The sequence below is a fragment of the Gopherus evgoodei genome, chromosome 5 (genome assembly GCF_007399415.2).
Source record: "Gopherus evgoodei ecotype Sinaloan lineage chromosome 5, rGopEvg1_v1.p, whole genome shotgun sequence".
NCBI classification, from domain to species: Eukaryota; Metazoa; Chordata; order Testudines; family Testudinidae; genus Gopherus; species Gopherus evgoodei.
The window spans coordinates 92562646-92582395 of NC_044326.1; the positions used below are offsets into that span (position 1 = coordinate 92562646).

The 19750-nt window shown below is 46.4% G+C and overlaps 1 protein-coding gene across 1 annotated transcript in view; it reads left to right on the top strand.

The window, feature by feature from the left end:
- The first annotated feature begins 1352 nt into the window (after window positions 1-1352).
- Window positions 1353-19750, top strand: part of SLC7A11 (solute carrier family 7 member 11) — an 88153-nt gene continuing 69755 nt past the window's right edge. Inside the window, exons 1-3 of the mRNA XM_030564803.1 lie at window positions 1353-1868; window positions 4920-5046; window positions 16180-16295. Of these exons, the coding sequence (XP_030420663.1) occupies window positions 1592-1868; window positions 4920-5046; window positions 16180-16295 (520 nt within the window). The 5' untranslated portion in view covers window positions 1353-1591. The remainder of the gene's footprint in view (window positions 1869-4919; window positions 5047-16179; window positions 16296-19750) is intronic.

Consider the following 19750-nt stretch of genomic DNA (forward strand, 5'->3'; position numbering starts at 1 on the left):
TTAGCTAATATCTTTCCCCCCCCCATTCGGAGCTAATTAAGCAATAACTGTAAAGGGAACATGCAAGGCAATAATTACTTCTCATTATGCTGATTGACCCCAAAGCCATGAGCAGCTGCAGTAGTTATGCTACATAGGAATTTTTTCCTTTGGCATATACTGTACAGGCTGTCCCGTGATGAGGTTATAAGTGCTCGAGGACTATTGATTATTTTTTTTATGAAAGCTTCTTTTTTATTTAACTTTTCATGTTTCAGTTTGAAATCAAGTAACTCAGCTGAGTTAGCAAGAAATCTAAGTACAGATTAGTTAATCCACTCAGGAAGGTGCTATTGCAGGAGAGGCCAAATTTACTGACCCGCCAAGCTACATAAAATAGTCTTCAGAAGTTTGAGAGCTGCAACCCTCTCTGCAGGGCAGAAGCCCTGAGCTCCCTCCACTCAGTCTACTAGGTGGAAAATGGGGGAATTGCTTGGGGGGGAGGGGCTCTGTGAGCCACCCTTTAACTGTAAAAGAGATGCATGCAGCTCACCAGCCACAGTTTGGCCATGTCTGCACTATTGTGACATGACAATCAGAAGGTGTTTCTGGTTTCTGAGACATTGTGACATGACGATTCAGTACTTTGAAATGTTGATATTCTATCATCTCTTAAAAAAAATAGCTGTAAATATTAGCAAGAGTGCTTACCTGACTTGAAGGGGTATTTTCAATTGTGCATTATTTACAAATATCCCAGAAACTCTGTACATGTGAGAATTACTGTGGAAATAACCTAGATTTTTCACTAGTCTGATTTGGCTGTTGCTAGGCAACATAACGTAGCAAACAGTTTATATGTAGTCTTTATGTAAAGGTATGTAGTCTTTATGTAAATATCCAGGTAAGGGATAGATTTGGGAGAAACCAACCAACTAAAAAAGAAAAGTTTAAACCCACAAAGCCCATATTAGTTTAAAAGACTTTTGAAAAAAAATTGGAATAGAACCAAAGGTGATACATCCTGTTTGATTTTTTTTCTTTCTGTTTAAAGATCTTTGTGTTTTAAATCAGGCTTGTGTATCTCACTACGAGTTCCTTTAACTATAGGGGAGTGTGTTGACAGAAATATACTACCTTCTGATTGGTTAAACTTCCTTTCAAGTGAGAGCTTTGTTCTTCCTAAGAAGCTCAAATCAGTTGTGCAACATGCTGTTATCATTTGAAAATGCTGAGTAATGCCAGAGCCTTTTCTTATGGCTGATGCAAACCTGGAGAATTTGCATCATCATTCAGCAGACTAATTTGGTATGACAGGAGCTTAAATACAAGTCCATGCGGAAGCTGAGCTGGTTTCCAATGAGAGGGCAGCACCAGCTAACAACGTGAAAGGACAGGTGTTACTAAGTAGTATTTATACAGCAGAGAATTTTAAAATACACTTCAGAGTGTTATACCTGTGTGCAGGAGCAGCTTGAAAGGTAACAAAGGGTAGAGAAAGAGAGTGAGAGCAATAAGAAAAATAGCACAAAGATTGAGGGAAAGAAACTTTGAGTGCTTGCCAGAAAGTTTTTTATTTTGTTTGTCTTGAGTGTATTGGTGGCACTGTAGCATGTTTAGGAAACCTGTTCTCTCCACAATCCCTAATGGAAGCTCTTTTCAGGGGCAATCTATTGGCAGGTTGCCCTCTCTGGACAGTAAAGAGCCAACTCAAGAAGAAAAAGTGGTGTTGAAGAAGAAAGTAACTTTTTTGAGAGGGGTGTCCATTATAATTGGCACTATCATTGGAGCAGGAATCTTCATCTCTCCCAAAGGGATCCTAAAGAACACAGGCAGTGTGGGAATGTCCTTGATTCTCTGGACAGTGTGTGGTATCCTCTCACTGTTTGGTAAGTTGGTGAAACTTTATAATTGATCCTTGGGGGTAGCTGGTGGATTTCCCCCCGCTATTGGATATCAAAGATCAATCTGATATGTCAGAACCAATAAGACTACAGATGTTTTCTGTTATTTGATAGTGTCTGTAAATGGTACAGTACTATACATTCGGCATTATCTCTTTCACAATCATTGTGACACAAAACCCTGCTGTATCTTTTTATAAATATTATAAGACCAAATAATGTTGCTTATGAATCCCTAAAGTAAGAGGAGAGGGAAGTATACTATGTTTTATTTATGACTTTTTGTTCTAGTTGTAATGGTTCGTTTACAGCATGCTTGCAAGGTGTTGGCAGTTGGGGATATGGACCAATCAATCTGAACACCTGTGAAATGTATAGACAGCTTGATCCAGCTCCCTACTGACTGGATTAAGCTCTGAATTGAATAGCTTCTGCTGGACAAAATTTTTATTGGCAAGAAAGTGAATGAGAGAGAACTTTGTTACTGTTTTTTTCACCTTATTCATCAATTCACAATATCATTATGAAAGACCATGTCACAAAAAGTTATGGAACTTAGCAGCTAACACTTACTGAGGGTTTTGACTACTGCCATATATTTTCTGACAGACTACTTGTTTTCTGGCAGGTGGTCTTGAGGGCAAGCATCGAGAAACATCTGCTTAAGACTATGTAAATGTCACCCCATGTAAACTGGCTGTGGACTTAAAAGAGGCATCAGCTGTTAAGAAGGAACATAAGGCCCTTGCTAAATGTACAATTGAAGAAAGCTAGGATCAATTTTAATCAGAAGCTAAACGTATTATTTTGATGCCAGAGCACAACAAAAATCTGCTGTGGAACTTTGGAGGTTCTGCCTTAGACTGAAATCCTCCTCTACAAGTGAAGTGAGAGCTGACACATAACTTGGAACCTAGTTAGGCAGCACTGGACTTTAGATTAAACTAGAGATAGAACTTGCCTCAACATAGCACTATGCACTTTAATTTAGGTATGTGTTATATGAGCAAGTGATTAAAAGTGTAATAAATTATTGAGATTCCCTCTACACTACATGCTATGGTAAAATCATATGCAAAGTTCGCTTATTTGGTCAGTGAGGGTCTCTGTGAAACATGTATTGCAACATTACAGTAGTTACCTCAGACTGATTCTATATTGTATCTCTCCAGGTGAGCTTGGCAAGAGAAAATCTGCCAATGGGTTTGTTAAACGTGACTCTAAGTAGATTATCAGGTACCCTGAATAACTCAAATAAAGTTTACCCAACTTTATTTACCAAAGAAATGAGATATGCCTGATATTCTTCATTGAAACATATGCTTTAAGGGGCTGCTGTCAGAATAAGAACAAAATAGAAGTCCTTTGAATTACAAACCCCATCTCTAAAATTATGTATTATTTGGTGGTTTTTGTATTGCAGTAGCTATAGCAGATGTATGCATGTCTCTGCATAACCCTGGACATTTAAGATGCTGTATGTTGGTTTTTTGACAAATGTGCTTTTATCTTATAATTACAGTGACATAAATTAATTACGGAACACATAATTGATAACTGGATATATTGTATTGATCATAAAACTAGACACCATATCACTTTATCATTGATTCCCAAAGGCTGCTCAAACACTGTGCACACACTAATGAACAATTTGGCTGCATTTGTTTAGTGCTGGTAAATCTCCTCTTCTTGACTGAGGCTGTCCATAAATGGAGCTGAGAATCTACTGGCTTTGTAACTGTGTGATGGCCTATTAAACTCTCCAACAGACACACAAACTGGAGGGATGGTACATGGCTAAGAATATTTAATGCAGGTCCATGTTGTTGTTCTAGCATGCTGCTGAATGCTCCATAAAGGCTGAGGATGCGTATTGTGCATGTGGCAGCCTCAGGGAGCTTTCCAAGGGTCATCCTTGTGCTGCACAGTCCCTCCACAGTGGACCAAATGACTTTTGCATGACAAGACCTCCTAAAGTAATAACACAACACTGGTTTTCTTTTTATTTGATCTAGTGTAAACATATTGAAGAATGAAAGATTCCTCTTACTAGAAAAATGTGAAGTCATCTGGCAATACAGAAACCCATCAAGCTTCCCAGAGCTAGGAACAAAGGCAGTAATGTGCAAGCACCGAACAACCTGATTTGAAGAGTAGGGGTGGAGCTAGTACACAACACATTGCTAGTCCTAGAGAGTGAAGTCTTGAGTCCACAGTGCACACTTCCTGATGTTGCTCCATCAACATGCCTCAGAACTAGCACTGAACATGTAGTGCAGTTTCCAGGCCCTTGTAATCTCAGCAGAGACTAAACCAATGATACTTCCTAGTAAGAGGGCTTTGGGTATTCCCAAGAGATGCTGTGAAGGGATTCCCAAGAGATGTACTAGCTAGAATGCTAACAACCAAATGTAGCCACAGCAGAATGAGTGTTGGGAGAGGCTCATTGTCAAAGATCCCGTTCCCTCCTGTTGCTTGTGCTGCCATGGCTATAGTCTGTTTTTAGTTTGCTAACTCGATGAGACCTAGTACGAGAGTGTCTCCTTGAGCTGGGAATCATGCATCCCTCTCCAAGTGTAGACACACCTTTTGTCATTGTTTGGTGGGTAGCCAGACAACCTGCTTTGAGCAAGGGGTTGGACTAGATGACCTCCTGAGGTCCCTTCCAACCCTGATATTCTATGATTCTAAGCTAGCATGACACAGCATTTTCTTCTATCTGTTTGCTAGAGCTGGTTGAGTAATGAGAAACTGTATTAACAAATTACCTATTCAGTGGGTTACAGAAAAATGTAATTAAATAAATTACACACAAATTTGGCCACTTACAGGGCTGATTGAACTAATGACAAATGTATTTACAAATAACTTATTTGACGAAATATGTCAAACTGGTCAGAAATAATTATTCAGTGAATAACTGGCTCTATTGTTTAGTCTGTTCCTAATGCTCATGTATCACAAAAGTTTTGAATAAACATTATTGATTATGTCTTATGATACAACATTTCAATTTTAAATACATTTCCATAGGTGCACTGTGCTATGCTGAACTGGGAACATGTATCAAGAAATCCGGTGGCCACTATGCTTACATCCTGGAGGCGTTTGGCCCATTACCAGCTTTTGTTAGAGTCTGGGTGGAACTGCTTATAATACGGTAAGTGTGCTGAGGGTTCTATTTACCTTCTCTGTCCACTGTCAGTGCTGTTTCAAATACAAAGAGAAACCTCAGATAAGAAGGGGACAGAAATAATCAAATGGATTTTGATCGTTCAGCTGTTTTTTTTTTTTTTAGTATTTCTGCTGCAGGACACTTACTGATTCTATTTCGTTTGCCATCACTGATGATTTGATTTCAAGATATTTTTAAGAAAAATGATTTAAAGTGAACTAGTTTTCATAAAAATTCAGCTACTTGATTTCAATTCTTCTGTAAAGCCTGCAATGCTCACCCATGTCAGTAATAGTGCTGATACCCGCACATCATATTTAAAAATACTCTAAAGGGCCTACCTTTTGAATTTGCAGTGTGTCATGTGTTGGCTACTTACTTAGATTTGTGGAAGTGAACTCTGGCTTGGAATAGTTGAAGAGGAATGCAAACATAGCTCTAAACTATCTTTCGACCTCCCTCAACAGAGACAAGAATAGTATCCCGGGTATGTCTACACTGAATATAATCCAGGGTGATCGGAATTTGAGTTAGCAGACCCTGGTTTTGATAACCTAGGGGTTGAACATCTACACTCATTTGTAACCCCAGGATAGGAATGGTGCAACATGGAGCTTCAACATCTAAACAGCATTTTGCAAACCCGAGTCTAATTATCCTCCCAAAATGTGGCCACTCTAGCCCTTTGTTCCTGGTGCAGTTTGGGAAAACTTTACTGTTCACCAAACTTTACTGTTCAGAGGACAAAGGTTGTCAGCCCGTGGAACTGTGGGATATTTCTGATAGACCCCTAGAACATGAGTCCAGTGGGGTACCATCTACAATGCAAAGCAATAGGGTTTAAACCCTGGGTCCCAGCTTGACTCAGGCTTGAATGTTCCACCCCTGTGGTATCCTGAGACCCTGAGTCCAAGCCTTGGGTCAGCATGATTTGTTTGTAGAAGAAAAGGGGGTTAAGGCCTGACCCTGAGTCTGAATCCTGGGCTTACGCTGTGATGTAGACATATCACTAGAGTGCTGTCCAGCTGGCCATGGCTCGCCAGAGAGCCATGTGCTCTCCTCATGCCCCTGCATTTTTCCCTCTGTGAAGGTGTGGGAAATTTATAGCTGGCTATAGCAGCTTTACACCACTCAGATATTACTGTAAAACAGGAGAATCCCCAGCTGCCAATGTAAAGCAACTTTAAGTCCATAAGTACTTAACTTGGGCCAAGAATCTGCCTTATTCTTCTTCGAGTGATTGCTCATATCCATTCCAGGTAGGTGTACGCGCTGCGCGTGCACGTCTGCCGGAAACTTTTTACCCTAGCAACTCCAGTGGGCCGGCAGGTCGCGCCCTAGAGTGGCACCACTATGGCACTAGATATATACCCCTGCCGGCCCGCCCGCTCCTCAGTTCCTTCTTACCGCCGTGTCAGTTGCTGGAACTGTGGAGTGCGGCTTGCTGACCTCCACGTCCCTAGCTCTCCTGTTCGTCTTCGTTGTTTGATTGTAGATAGTTCTTAGTTGAGTTGTAGATAGTCCTTTAGTCTAGTAGTTAGTTAGAATCTTGTAAATAGTTATCGAACGTTGCCTGCGGGTGGGCCGTTGCCCTCCCCGGCATCCGGCACCGGGCCCATGCCTGGCTCGCTGGGTTTCAAGCAGTGCTCGGCGTGCAAGAAGCCTATGCCTACGAGTGATCCCCACGACGCATGCCTTAAGTGCCTTGGGGAATTGCACATTAGCGACAAGTGCCGCATTTGCAAGGCCTTTAAGCCTTGCACTAAAAAGGAGAGAGACCAAAGACTTCGCGCTCTCCTCATGGAAGCGGCCCTGTCTCCAGCACCGGCGGCGCAGTCAGCCAGTTCTACTACGGCACTGGACCGCGCCGGCACCAGCAAGACTCCCCGGCACTGACCATCTCCGGCACCGGGAACAGATCTACGTCCCTCGGCGTCTGCGACACCATCAAGGCAGGCCCGAGCGGACCGCCCGGCACCTACCTTAGCCGTGGCACCGCCTGCAGGACTGCTGTCGACTCCGGGCCCAGAAGGTCCGTTGAGTCCAGCTCCACCTAGCTCCCCCGTAAGATCAGGGGTCAAGCTAAGGGTCCCATCGACGCTGGAGACCTTTGCCTCGGCCCGGGACTTAATTGCACTTACGGAGCCATCTCAGCCTCAGCCGGCACCCCCGGGACGCATAACTTCCAGGGGTAAGCCGATACTTCGAGCGCTGTCTCCCGAGTCCCGGCACCGATCACCCTGGAGGTGCGAACGCTCACGCTCGGGGCGCTGCTCGGAGTCCCGGCACCGGTCGCCCAGACGGTACCGGTCATACTCGCGGCACCGATCACCATCCGCACGGTCCCGGTCGGGCTCATCTCACCACCGGCACCGAGACTCCAGAAGCCGTTCGCCTCCGCGTTCGGCCCCGTGGTCGACCTCCCAGCACCGAACCGGTGACGGGTCCCGAACCCGGTCGACCTCCCGGCACCGCGCTGGTGGTAGGTCCCGGTCTCCGCTGCCGGCCTGGCACCGCGTTCACAGAAGGTCGCGGTCCCGCTCCCGGCACCGACATCTCTCCCGCTCCCGGTCGGGATCTCGGCACAGATCATCACGCCGTTCCTGGTCCCGATCCCGGTACCGATGTGGGTCGCGGCACCGAGCCTCGGCACTGAGGGGAACGTCAGTCACGGCGCATAGAGCTGCATATCATCCAAGCTCGGCGCCCCCCTGGCCTTCTAGGGAGCCGTCGGTTTCCTCCCACACTGACAGTGTCTATGCCATGGCACAGGACAGGCACGCGGGCCTGTTCCAAGACCCTCCGCCACAAGAATGAGGGCCTCCACAGTGGGGGTTTTGGACCCCATGGGCATACTCTCAGGCCCAGGGTCCGCAACACATTACCCCCCGCCCTGTGGCGGAGCGCAGACCACCAGAGGTGACGTCGTCTAGACCCCCTCACTCCCCGGAAACGGACGATACTCACCGGAACCCAGAGCTCCCTCCGGAAACGGAGGTGCAGCCCCTCACGGAACCCCCCGTGGACACCTTGTTGCCAGGGGTCTCTTCGTCCTCGTCTCCGGATGAGGCTGTGGCAGGCACCTCGTCCTCCAGCCGCCCCCCCACTGGATTTGAGGGCACACCAGGACCTCCTCCGCCGGGTGGCACAGAACCTGAACTTGCAGGCGGAGGAGGTGTCGGAAATTGAGGACCCGGTGGTGAGCATCCTTTCATCCGATGCGCTCACCAGAGTGGCACTGCCCTTCATAAAAACGATCCAGACTAATGCCACTAACATCCGGCAGTCACCGGCCTCCATCCCTCCGACGGCTCGAGGGGTGGAGCGAAAGTACATGGCCCCCTCAAAGGGCTATGAATACTTATATGTTCACCCGACCCCCTGCTCGTTGGTGGTCCAGTCAGTGAACGATAGGGAGCGCCACGGGCAAGAGGCCCCAGCGCCCAAGTCGAAGGAGGCGAGGCGGATGGACCTCCTGGGCCGCAAGGTCTATTCGGCGGGGGCGCTGCAGCTCCGGGTCTCAAACCAACAGGCCCTCCTCAGCCGCTACTCTTTCAATTCCTGAGTAGCGACGGGGAAGTTTGTGGAGCTCTTGCCCCAGGATGCATGCCAGGAATTTTCCACCATCCTGGACGAGGGCAAGAAAGTAGCAAGAACATCGCTACAGGCCTCCCTTGATGCTGCCGACTCGGCCGCTCGGATCCTAGCTTCGGGGCTTACGATGCGCCGGATTTCTTGGCTGCAGGTCTCTGGCCTTCCGCCGGAGCTCCAGCACACAATCCAGGACCTCCCCTTCGAAGGCCAGGGCCTGTTTTCGGATAAAACAGACCCTAGATTGAAGGATCTAAAAGATAACAGGGTCATCATAAGGTTGCTGGGCATGCATACGCCGGCGACACAACGTAGGCCGTTCAGGCAGCAAAACCAGCAGCAGCAGCGGCGGCCATACTCTCAATTCCGCCCACGGCAGGACCCTTCGAGGCGCCGAGGCAGGAACAACCGCCGCAGGCAGTCTGGTGGGCAAACGGGGCAGAACCAAGGCTCCACCAAGGCCCCTCCAGGACCTAAGCCTTTGTTTTGAAGGTGCCCCCGGGGGCGCAGTACCAGTTTCCCCTCCGGATCCTTCCCTGCAGTTTTCCAACCGCCTTTCCTTTTTCCTCCCGGCGTGGACCCAAATAACGTCGGACCGTTGGGTCTTGCATACGGTGCAGGCTGGCTATCGCCTGCAGTTTTCTTCGCCCCCACCCTCCCACCCACCTTCCCCGTTCCTCTTCAGGGACCCCTCTCACGAGCAATTCCTCCGTCAGGAGGTGCATGCGCTCCTTGCCAAGGGAGCCATAGAGGCAGTTCCGGACAACGAGAAGGGCAAGGGGTTTTATTCCCGTTACTTTCTAATCCCCAAATCCAAGGGCGGCCTCAGGCCCATTCTCGACCTGCGGGAACTCAACAAGTATATCGTGAAGTTGAAGTTCCGCATGGTATCCCTTGGAACCATCATCCCTTCCCTGGATCCCGGAGACTGGTACGCCACCCTCGATATGCAGGACGCCTACTTTCATATCTCGATTGCCCCCCAACACAGGCATTTCCTCCGCTTCGTGGCCGACCGCCAACATTACCAATTTGCGGTCCTTCCGTTTGGCCTCTCTACGGCCCCGAGAGTCTTTACAAAATGCATGGCAGTTGTCGTCGCACATCTTAGACGTTGCCGCATCCATGTCTTCCCCTACTTGGACGACTGGCTGATCCGAGGCACGTCGGAGCTACAGGTCCGCGACCATGTCGACAGGATCAGCACCCTCTTTGCGACCTTGGGCCTCGTAATCAATGTGGACAAGTCTACTCTACTTCCAACGCAGCGGATAGGGTTTATCGGGGCCGTTCTAGATTCTACCCTGGCCAGGGCCTTGTTACCCTTGCCCAGGTTCCAGTCCTTGTCGGACATCATTCTACGTTTGCGAGCGGCCCCGATGACCTCTCTACGAACGTGCCTGGCCCTCCTAGGCCACATGGCAGCCTGCACGTTTGTAACAGCATATGCTCGACTCCGCATGAGACCTCTTCAATCATGGCTCATTGCGCAGTCTCGGCCGGCCAGACAGTCGTTGGACACGGTCATCACCATCCCTCAGAGGGTGCTGGACTCTCTTCGATGGTGGCTGGACCAATCGGTAGTCTGTGCGGGGCTCCCGTTTCATCCGCCCCAACCTTCGGCATCCCTGACCACGGACGCCTCCGATCTGGGATGGGGGGCTCACTGCGGCACCCAGAGAACCCAGGGCTTGTGGACGCCACAAGAGATCAACCTCCATATCAACGTACGGGAGTTGAGGGCGGTCCGCCTTGCTTGTCAAGCGTTTGTCCATCTCCTTCAAGGTTGTTGTGTCGCGGTCTTCACCGACAACACAACGACCATGTTTTACATCAACAAGCAGGGCGGCACCAGGTCCTCTCCACTCTGTCTCGAGGCAATACGTCTCTGGGAGTTTTGCATAGCCTATTCGATTCACCTTTCAGCCTCCTATCTCCCGGGAGTGCGGAACACCCTAGCGGATCGGCTGAGCAGATCCTTCCGTTCGCACGAGTGGTCCCTCCGTCCGGACGTCGCCCTCTCACTCTTCCAGAGGTGGGGTCATCCCCGGATGGACCTCTTCGCGTCCAGGGTGAACAGGAAGTGTCGAACATTCTGCTCCTTCCAGGGTCGGGAGCCAGGGTCTCTAGCGGATGCATTCCTGATCCCATGGACAGCCCGCCTGTGTTATGCTTTCCCGCCCATCCCGCTGATTCACAGAGTTCTCATCAAGGTGCGCAGAGACAGAGCCCGGGTGATTCTCATAGCTCCAGCATGGGCCAGACAGCACTGGTATCCCATGTTGCTGGACCTCTCAGTAGCCAACCCAGTTACCCTGCCCCTTCATCGGGACCTGATCACTCAGGACCACGGCAGGCGCTATCACCCAGACCTTCCGTCTCTTCACCTGACGGCATGGCTCCTGCGTGGTTGACAGACTCTGAGTTGCAATGTTCCACCCCGGTTCGCGAGGTTCTCATGGGCAGCAGGAAGCCTTCCACCAGAGCGACTTACATAGCTAAGTGGAAGCGTTTCTCCTGCTGGTGTTCAGAGAAAGCTCTTCATCCTACGGAGACTCCCGTCACCACTCTGTTAGACTATATCTGGTCCCTTAAGACCCAGGGTCTGGCACTGTCGTCTCTCTGAGTCCACCTAGCCGCCATCTCTGCATTTCATCCTGGAGTGGACGGCTATTCGGTCTTCTCTCACCCTATGGTGGCGAGATTCCTGAAGGGGCTGGAGCGGCTCTATCCACAAATTCGCCCTCCAGCCCCTTCATGGGACCTCAACCTGGTCCTGACTCGGCTCATGGCCCCTCCATTCGAGCCATTAGCTACTTGCTCCCTGCTCTACCTCTCGTGGAAGATCGCCTTCCTTGTGGCCATTACCTCAGCTAGATGAGTGTCAGAGCTGAGGGCCCTCATGGTGGACCCACCGTATACCGTCTTCCATAAAGACAAGGTACAGCTGAGACCTCACCCTGCCTTTCTTCCCAAGGTGGTCTCAGCTTTCCATGTGAACCAAGAGATTTTCCTCCCAGTCTTCTTTCCCAAGCCCCATTCGTCCCGCAGGGAGCAGCAGCTCCACTCGCTAGATGTCCGTCGAGCACTAGCATTTTATGTGGACAGGACCAAACCCTTCCGCAAGTCCCCCCAGTTATTTGTGGCAGTAGCGGACCGGGTCAAGGGGCTACCGATTTCCTCCCAAAGGTTATCTTCATGGGTTACCTCCTGCATCAGGACCTGCTACGACCAAGTTCCGACGGGCCGTGTGACTGCTCACTCCACCAGAGCACAGGCGTCATCGCTGGCTTTCCTCGCCCGCGTCCCGATCCAAGAGATCTGCAGGGCGGCGACCTGGTCATCGGTCCATACATTCGCTTCCCATTACGCCCTGGTCCAGCAGTCCAGAGATGATGCGGCCTTTGGTTCTGCAGTGCTCCAGGCCGCGACTTCTCACTCCGACCCCACCGCCTAGGTAAGGCTTGGGAATCACCTACCTGGAATGGATATGAGCAATCACTCGAAGAAGAAAAGACGGTTACTCACCTTTGTAACTGTTGTTCTTCGAGATGTGTTGCTCATATCCATTCCACACCCGCCCTCCTTCCCCACTGTCGGAGTAGCCGGCAAGAAGGAACTGAGGAGCGGGCGGGCCGGCAGGGGTATATATCTAGTGCCATAGTGGCGCCACTCTAAGGGGCGACCTGCCGGCCCACTGGAGTTGCTAGGGTAAAAAGTTTCTGGCAGACGTGCACGCGCGGCGCGTACACCTACCTGGAATGGATATGAGCAACACATCTCGGAGAACAACAGTTAAAAAGGTGAGTAACCGTCTTTTGTGTTGTTTTGTGTCTTATGCTACAGGTGTATGCGCTGTTGGAGCCTTAAAGTATAATAAATATAAGTGTCTTTATATCAATCCAACACCCACAATTTTAATGGATATCAGTTATCAAATTCAAATTGATTATAGAAAGTTAGTCCCTTGAAATCTATTTGAACTATTACTGTGAGGAGCTCGTGCTATCTATATTGTTATGACAATTCACCTACATAAAATAAACACAGGTCTTTTCAAATCTTCCTAGCCTTAGTAAGACTCACTTCCTCTCATGCAGCAAGTTAATCACAGTGCACGTGCTTTATTTGCTCTCACTGCCAGACTTACATAAAAATGGGCAAGGATCCAAATTGTAGCACAGACTAAGTTGGTTAAATGCAGTAATAATGCAAAGTCACTCTGACCCCAAAGTTTGTTTAAAATGTGTCAACACCTTGATGATGTCACGAGAACATTCATCATCATAGCCTGTCCCACACCCAAATAAATATAAACTGTGCATGAGAATAAAGCCAAACCATCTGTGAATCAGTAATTCTGAGAAATAACTATGGGGGCATACTTGTTGTAACATGTAGTTATCAGAACTACATTGCTGAAATTCTGTGTAGAGTTTTAGTTCTGACTCCTGTGGCTGTCAACTAATTGGTTGTTATTGTGGAAAGAACTAGCCACCCAATATGTACTTTGTGTTCTAAGCAGTGACTTCTAAGGAGTCAGAAAAGTTACACACACATTCCTCAGCTGTGTCCTTTTCCCTCTGAAAGACTGCAGGATTATGAAAACCACAGACTAGTGGAGCAGCCACAATAAAGAATAAACATTTCCTGCTCCCATATATCATGTCAGCCACAGTATTACAAATCCAAGGGACATTTCAATTCTGTGTGATATAGATTAAACTGTTGCTAGCAACAGTTATGTTTAAATGTGACTTTCACATGCACTTTCTCTAACCAGTGCATTCAGTGATATTTTCTCTTCCTCTCCCCATCCCGAGAACCATGTTAGACCTGTGTTATAAAACCATGTCAGGTGGTTGCTAACGGCTTAAACCATAGGTTGGACAATGGCATACTGCAACCCATTTAGAGCTATGAGATGCGCTGGTGGTAGTTTTCCTACTTCTAGCTGCACATAGTCAGTTACTATCCTTTGTTTGCAAGGGATACATTCTCTTTCTACCTATTACTGAAAGCAAGAGAGGTGCACAAGGTGTTTGTACTTTGCCAGTTTTTCTTCATGTTTGCAATACAATGCAAAGTGTATTGTTACTTTGACCCTCTGCTCTCTTATTTGTGGACTGCAGCTGTTAGCGCAGTCCACAGAAAAATGAGAGCATATAAATGCTCATTAAGCTACAGTATTTACTGCAGGCACAATTTAGGAAAAGCAGGAGTGTAAAAATTGTAGTGGTGCAGCTAACCATTACTCTCTCTTTAAGAGAATTAAAAAGAGGTCTTTCTAAAAAAAGATTAGGTAAGGTTCTGAAAGAGAGCACTGGAACTGAAGAAGGAAGTTGTGTGTGGATACTCAAAAGATCTGGTCTGATGGTTGATCTGTAGCAGTACAAACAACCTGATGCAAACTAAACTCTTGGGGATGCTTGATTCTCCTCTCACTTACTCCTGTGTAAATTAGAAGTAACTCAGTTGAAGTTAATATAGTGACATGTAAATGAGAAGAGAATCAGGCCCTGAGTGTCTGCTAAGCCATTAAACCCCCATGTATGAGGGAAAGTGCGGGAGTGGTAAATGTGTGCAAGCAGCAACCCTCCCTTAACCAACACAGAACCTTTGTTAACAAGATAGTTTTAATGTTTGCTTGCCCCAGTCTGATGCAACACAATCTATGATAAGTGGCTGAGTCACAACATTAGGAAAATATTTTTCAGAAATGCAGCTCCCTTGTGGAATTTAACACACAATAATAACCTCTCAATAGAATTTTTAAATTGTCCCATAAAATTTTATGGCATGGATATTAGCTATTATATTCTAAAGGATAGTTTAAATCCCATAGACAGACTATTATTCTCTATTTAAATTCTAGAGACTTGTAGAGCAATTTCAATACAGTCTTGTTTAATTTCTGTTGGTTTCACCATTGTTATATTCTATAAGGTGTTTTTGTAAAGATACTCTGGTAAGGATTATTGAACCAGTTTAAATACAAAATTACCTAAACTTTCATCTATCCTCCAGACTGAACCAGACCTTTACTGAACTTTGAATAAAAAGTGGACTTAACTTTTTTCCTGTTTGAATTTGCAAGCACTGTTGCACTTCCTGGTTTTGACCACAAGTGGAAGTAAAAATACTATAATATTAATCTGTATGGGTTGGGCCTTACTCCAGGGGAATCAGATCAAAGGTATCCCTGGCCCTTAGCTCCTTATTGTTTGTAACTAGGTGATGGAAGCACAAATAGCTGTCTGAGCAGGTAGAAATAATATTTCTGGAAACAGAATTCCTGGAACACCACTATGTAGGCAACATGACTACGTCTGACCTAGAGTAACAGGGCAAACTAATGTCAATATCTGGATTAATGCTAAGGCCTCTGGCTAACTTTCTCTCTTGTCTTAAAAAGAAAAGGAGGCATATCCTTTATTAAGCTGGTTATGCATATATTGATATGACTTATCTCCTGCTCCATCTCTGTAATGTATCAGAGGGTAGCCATGTTAGTCTGGATCTGTAAAAGCAGCAAAGAATCCTGTGGCACCTTATAGACTAACAGACGTTTTGGAGCATGAGCTTTCGTGGGTGAATACCCACTTCCTCAGATGCATGTAATGGAAATATCCAGGGGCAGGTATATATATATATGTGTGCTAGCAAGCAAGCTAGAGATAACGAGCTTGCTTGCTAGCACACATATATATATACCTGCCCCTGGATATTTCCATTACATGCATCTGAGGAAGTGGGTAGTCACCCACGAAAGCTCATGCTCCAAAACGTCTGTTAGTCTATAAGGTGCCACAGGATTCTTTGCTGCTTTTACATCTCTGTAATATGTACTTTCTTTCTGTACATTTCATTGTGCAATAAGTGCTCTCTCACTGTCTTTGAGGAATATTCCCCATGTTGAAAAGGACCTGAAACTTTTGACCAGGACAAGAGGCAGAAATGATTCACAGAAGCCTATTTACAATTACAATTTAGCGTCACAGCTTCATCCTGGTTAAATAAGCTGGGACTATGGTATAAGTGCTGGATATTTTTAGGATGCTTATCTGAATAAAGCAAAATTCTGAACTTTGAAATTCTCTTGTGAAAAATGAGATGCATGCAAAATTAAAAGTCTATCCACAAACTTCTATAAAGTTGGATTTAAATACCAGTTATTATCTGGTACCTGATCCTTTTTGATTTAAAGGGAATGAATAAAGACTGTGTTCATAAATCTCCAGTGCATGTCATTTATGACTGTGCTACAACAGGTAAGTCATAAGTCAGTCCTTGTTGATAAAAGTGATGATGATAGTTCAGTAGCATCTGAGCAAAGCATAAGTGATTATGCACTCCTTGGAACCTCCACTATATTCAGACACTGTGGTTTTACACAGTTACGGAGGACACACCACAGTTAAACTGAATTCATTTTTGTGATAATTAAGATAATCCTATGTGAACATTGTTTATCCACAGGTGTAGATTAACCATCATTTCTTGATTCTTTCTTTCTGTTTACCTTAGCCCTGCTGCCACAGCCGTGATATCCTTGGCATTTGGACGCTATATTCTGGAACCATTTTTTATCCAATGTGAAATTCCAGACCTAGCAATTAAGCTTATTACAGCTGTTGGCATCAGTAAGTATCAAATTTAAGCTTTGGAGAAGGGTGAAGGTGATGTTAAAGTAGAAAATAATTAAAATAAGTCAGACATTGAATAGATAGTGCCTTGATGTGAACCATTACAGAATTATTGTGCATTCTGGGGTGAGTCTCTCAGTTGCTCCTGTTAGAACTGTTTCACATTGTATAAATCATTAAATATTAATTGTATGCCGTGATGTTGTAGCCATGTCGGTCCCAGGATATTGGAGAGACAAGATGGGAGAGGTAATATCTTTTATTGGACCAGCTGCTGTTAGTGAGTGAGACAAGTTTTGAGCTGACACAGAGTTGTTCTTCAGGTCTATTTATTATCATGGGGATATGGGAGATGCAGGTTCAAATCCTGAGTAAGTGCCCTAACCATCAGACTATAGAAGTAGTGGGAAAACTATGGCCCGTGGGCCACATCCAGCCAGCCAGCCATTTTAATCTGGCCCTCGAGCTCCCGCTGGTGAGAGGGGTCTGGGGCTTGCCTTGCTCTGGTGCTCCAGCCAGGGAGCAGTGTCAGGGGCTACGCGGCTTACGGAAGCAGTGGCATATCTGCCTCCGGCTCCTATATATAGCCAGAGGGCTCACTCTGCATGCTGACCCTGCCTCAAGCACCATCCCGGCAGCTCCCATTGGCCAGGAACCATGGCCAATGGGAGCTGCAGGGTTGGCACCTGTGGACAGGGCAACATGTGGTGTGCCTCGGCACGGAAGCCAGAGTGGGGAAACGCTGCTGCTTCCAGGAGCTGCTTGAGGTAAGCACTGCCCAGCGCCTGCACCCCTGAACCACCACCCCTTGCTCCATCTTTCTGTCGCAGCCCTGATCCCACTCCTGCCCTCTCTCTGGTCCACTGAATATTTAATTAATTACACAAACTGGAACAGCTGCAAGAGGAGAGATTGAGAGAGACCCACCCTGAATACCCAGTAGCCTGCAGGGCTCAGAGGATTCGGAGGGGCCTGGAGTCTTTGACGGCGGGGGGCCCCCGCTGCTGAATTGCCGCCAAAGACTCGGCACTTCGGCGGCAGGTCCCGGGGAGGAAGGACCCCCCGCCGTGGGTCTTCGGGGCACTTTGGCGGCGGGTCCCAGAGCAGAAGGACCTCACGCCACCAAATTGCCACCGAAGACCTGGAGCGGGAGAAGCTCCTTGGGCCCGGGGCCCCTGGAACAAGTGAAGGATCCTGCTTCAGGGTCCCCGAACAACTCTCGTGGGGGCCTCTGAGGGGCTAGGGGTCTGGGGCAAATTGCCCCACTTGCTCCCCCCTGGGCATCCCTGGTAGCCTGGCAGTCAGGACAGAGCAAGGACTTGAAGCCTCATCAGAGGTGAATTCCCTAACCAACAGGCTCTTCTGGGGAGGTTCTCTCAAGCTCATTTTTCATGGTGAAAAACTTTGGGACAAAACTGAAGCCTTTCAATATGGTGCAGGAATTTTTTGATATCTCAAAAAGTGTTTTGGAACAGGAAAACAATTTTCTGCCCAGGTCTAGCCAGTATTTCAGTAAGCTATGAACCCAACCATCTCTTATCGCCGTGGGTTCAGAGCAGTGCAGGTATTAATGCATAGCACTAACACACACAATAGGAACAGCACCTTCTAGTCTTTTTTCCTATTATTCAGCTGGCACATAGGTAGGACCTACATTAGTGTTGTGTTTACTGCAGAACCTTAGGAACAGTGCTCTTTTTAATTTGGGCAGCACATATATTTGAAACAATATAAAAGGAATGAAAAAGGACTTCAGACAAAACAGTGTAAAAAGTCATAGTGTAAAAAGTCACACAGGAAGATACTTTTGTTTTGCACAGGTAATTGAATCAGATGACTTTTTCTTTGTATAGGGAGATTATATATAAAGAAACAAGTTATTTGTAGAAGTGTTTTCCCACCAGTATTAAAAAAAATCAATATCTGACCACATTTGTTTCTATTTTAATTATGCAGAAACCATATGAATAATTGAATTAAGGGCTTGAGTTTTTGAGGTTAATTACTTTTTTTTTTATAATTACATCTGCCTAAAATATTTCAGGAAAAGATAAGGGTAAGACAGAGGTTCAAGAACTTCAAGGTCACTGAGACAGAAGGAACATTATGGGGTGACTCCATTAAAGTGTTTTGTTAAGTGCGTGTAATTCCAGTATAAAGAGTGAAGAATTTAAAATAGTATTTTTATTACATTTAATTTAATTGAAAATCTGTCTGATAAGTCAGGATTCATGAAGTAATTAAGCAAAGAAACTGCATGGCAGGAGGGTGGAGTTATCCTGAAATGATGCCCTGAGGGGAGTTTGGAGTCGTCAGCAAATTGTTGCTATGGTGACCAAAAGAGAGTTTGTGCAGAGTGGGTAGGATGAGTTACTGCCTCACTGAAACTAGAGATTCCTGGAGAAAGTCTTGTAAATATGACTGTGATGGGTTGAATCACAGACACCCCCTTGGAAGCTGCCACCTGATGTGCCAAGACTACCTCTGCTCCTGCCTTCCCTGCCAGCTTGGGACCCCGCACTCTGTCTTGCTGAGCCAGACCTTTCCATCTGCTCCAACATAGACCCAGGGTCTGAATTATTTGCCCCAAAGCTGCATGTTTACCTGAAAGTAGCTAACAGAAGTGTTCCTGTCTTTAACACTCAGGTGCCCAACTCCCAATGGGGTCTAAACCCAAATAAATCCGTTTTACCCTGTATAAGCCTTATGCAGGGTAAACTCATAAATTGTTCACCTTCTATAACACTGATAGAGATGCACAGTTGTTTGCTCCCCCAGGTATTAATACATACTCTGAGTTAATTAATAAGTAAAATGTGATTTATTAAATACAGAAAGTAGGATTTAAGTGGTTCCAAGTAGTAATAGACAGAACAAGGTAAGTCACCAAGCAAAATAAAATAAAATGCTCAAATCTAAGTCTAATGAAACTAAATACAGATAAGCTCACCCTCAGAGATGCTTCAGTAAGTTTTTTCCTCAGACTGGACACCTTCCAGGCCTGGGCACAATTCTTTCCTCTGGTACAACTCTTGTTCCAGCTCAAGTGGTAGCTAGTGGATTCTTCATGATGGCTCCTCTCCCTCCTTTGTTCTCTTCCACTCCTTTATATATCTTTTGCATAAGGTGGGAATCCTTTGTCCCTCTTTTGGTTCCCACACCCTTTTTCTCAATGGAAAGACACCAGGTTAAAGATGGATTCTAGTTCAGGTGACATGATCCCATGTCACTGCAAGACTTCATTGCCCACTTGCCAGCACACACGTATACAGGAAGACTTACAGGTAAAATGCACTCATCTGCAGACAATTGTCCTTGTTAATGGGAGTCATCCAGATTCCAAACCACCATTAATGGCCGGCACTTTGCATAATTACAGTAGGCCCTCAGAGTTATATTTCATATTTCTAGTTTCAGATACAAGAGTGATACATTTATACAAATAGGATGAC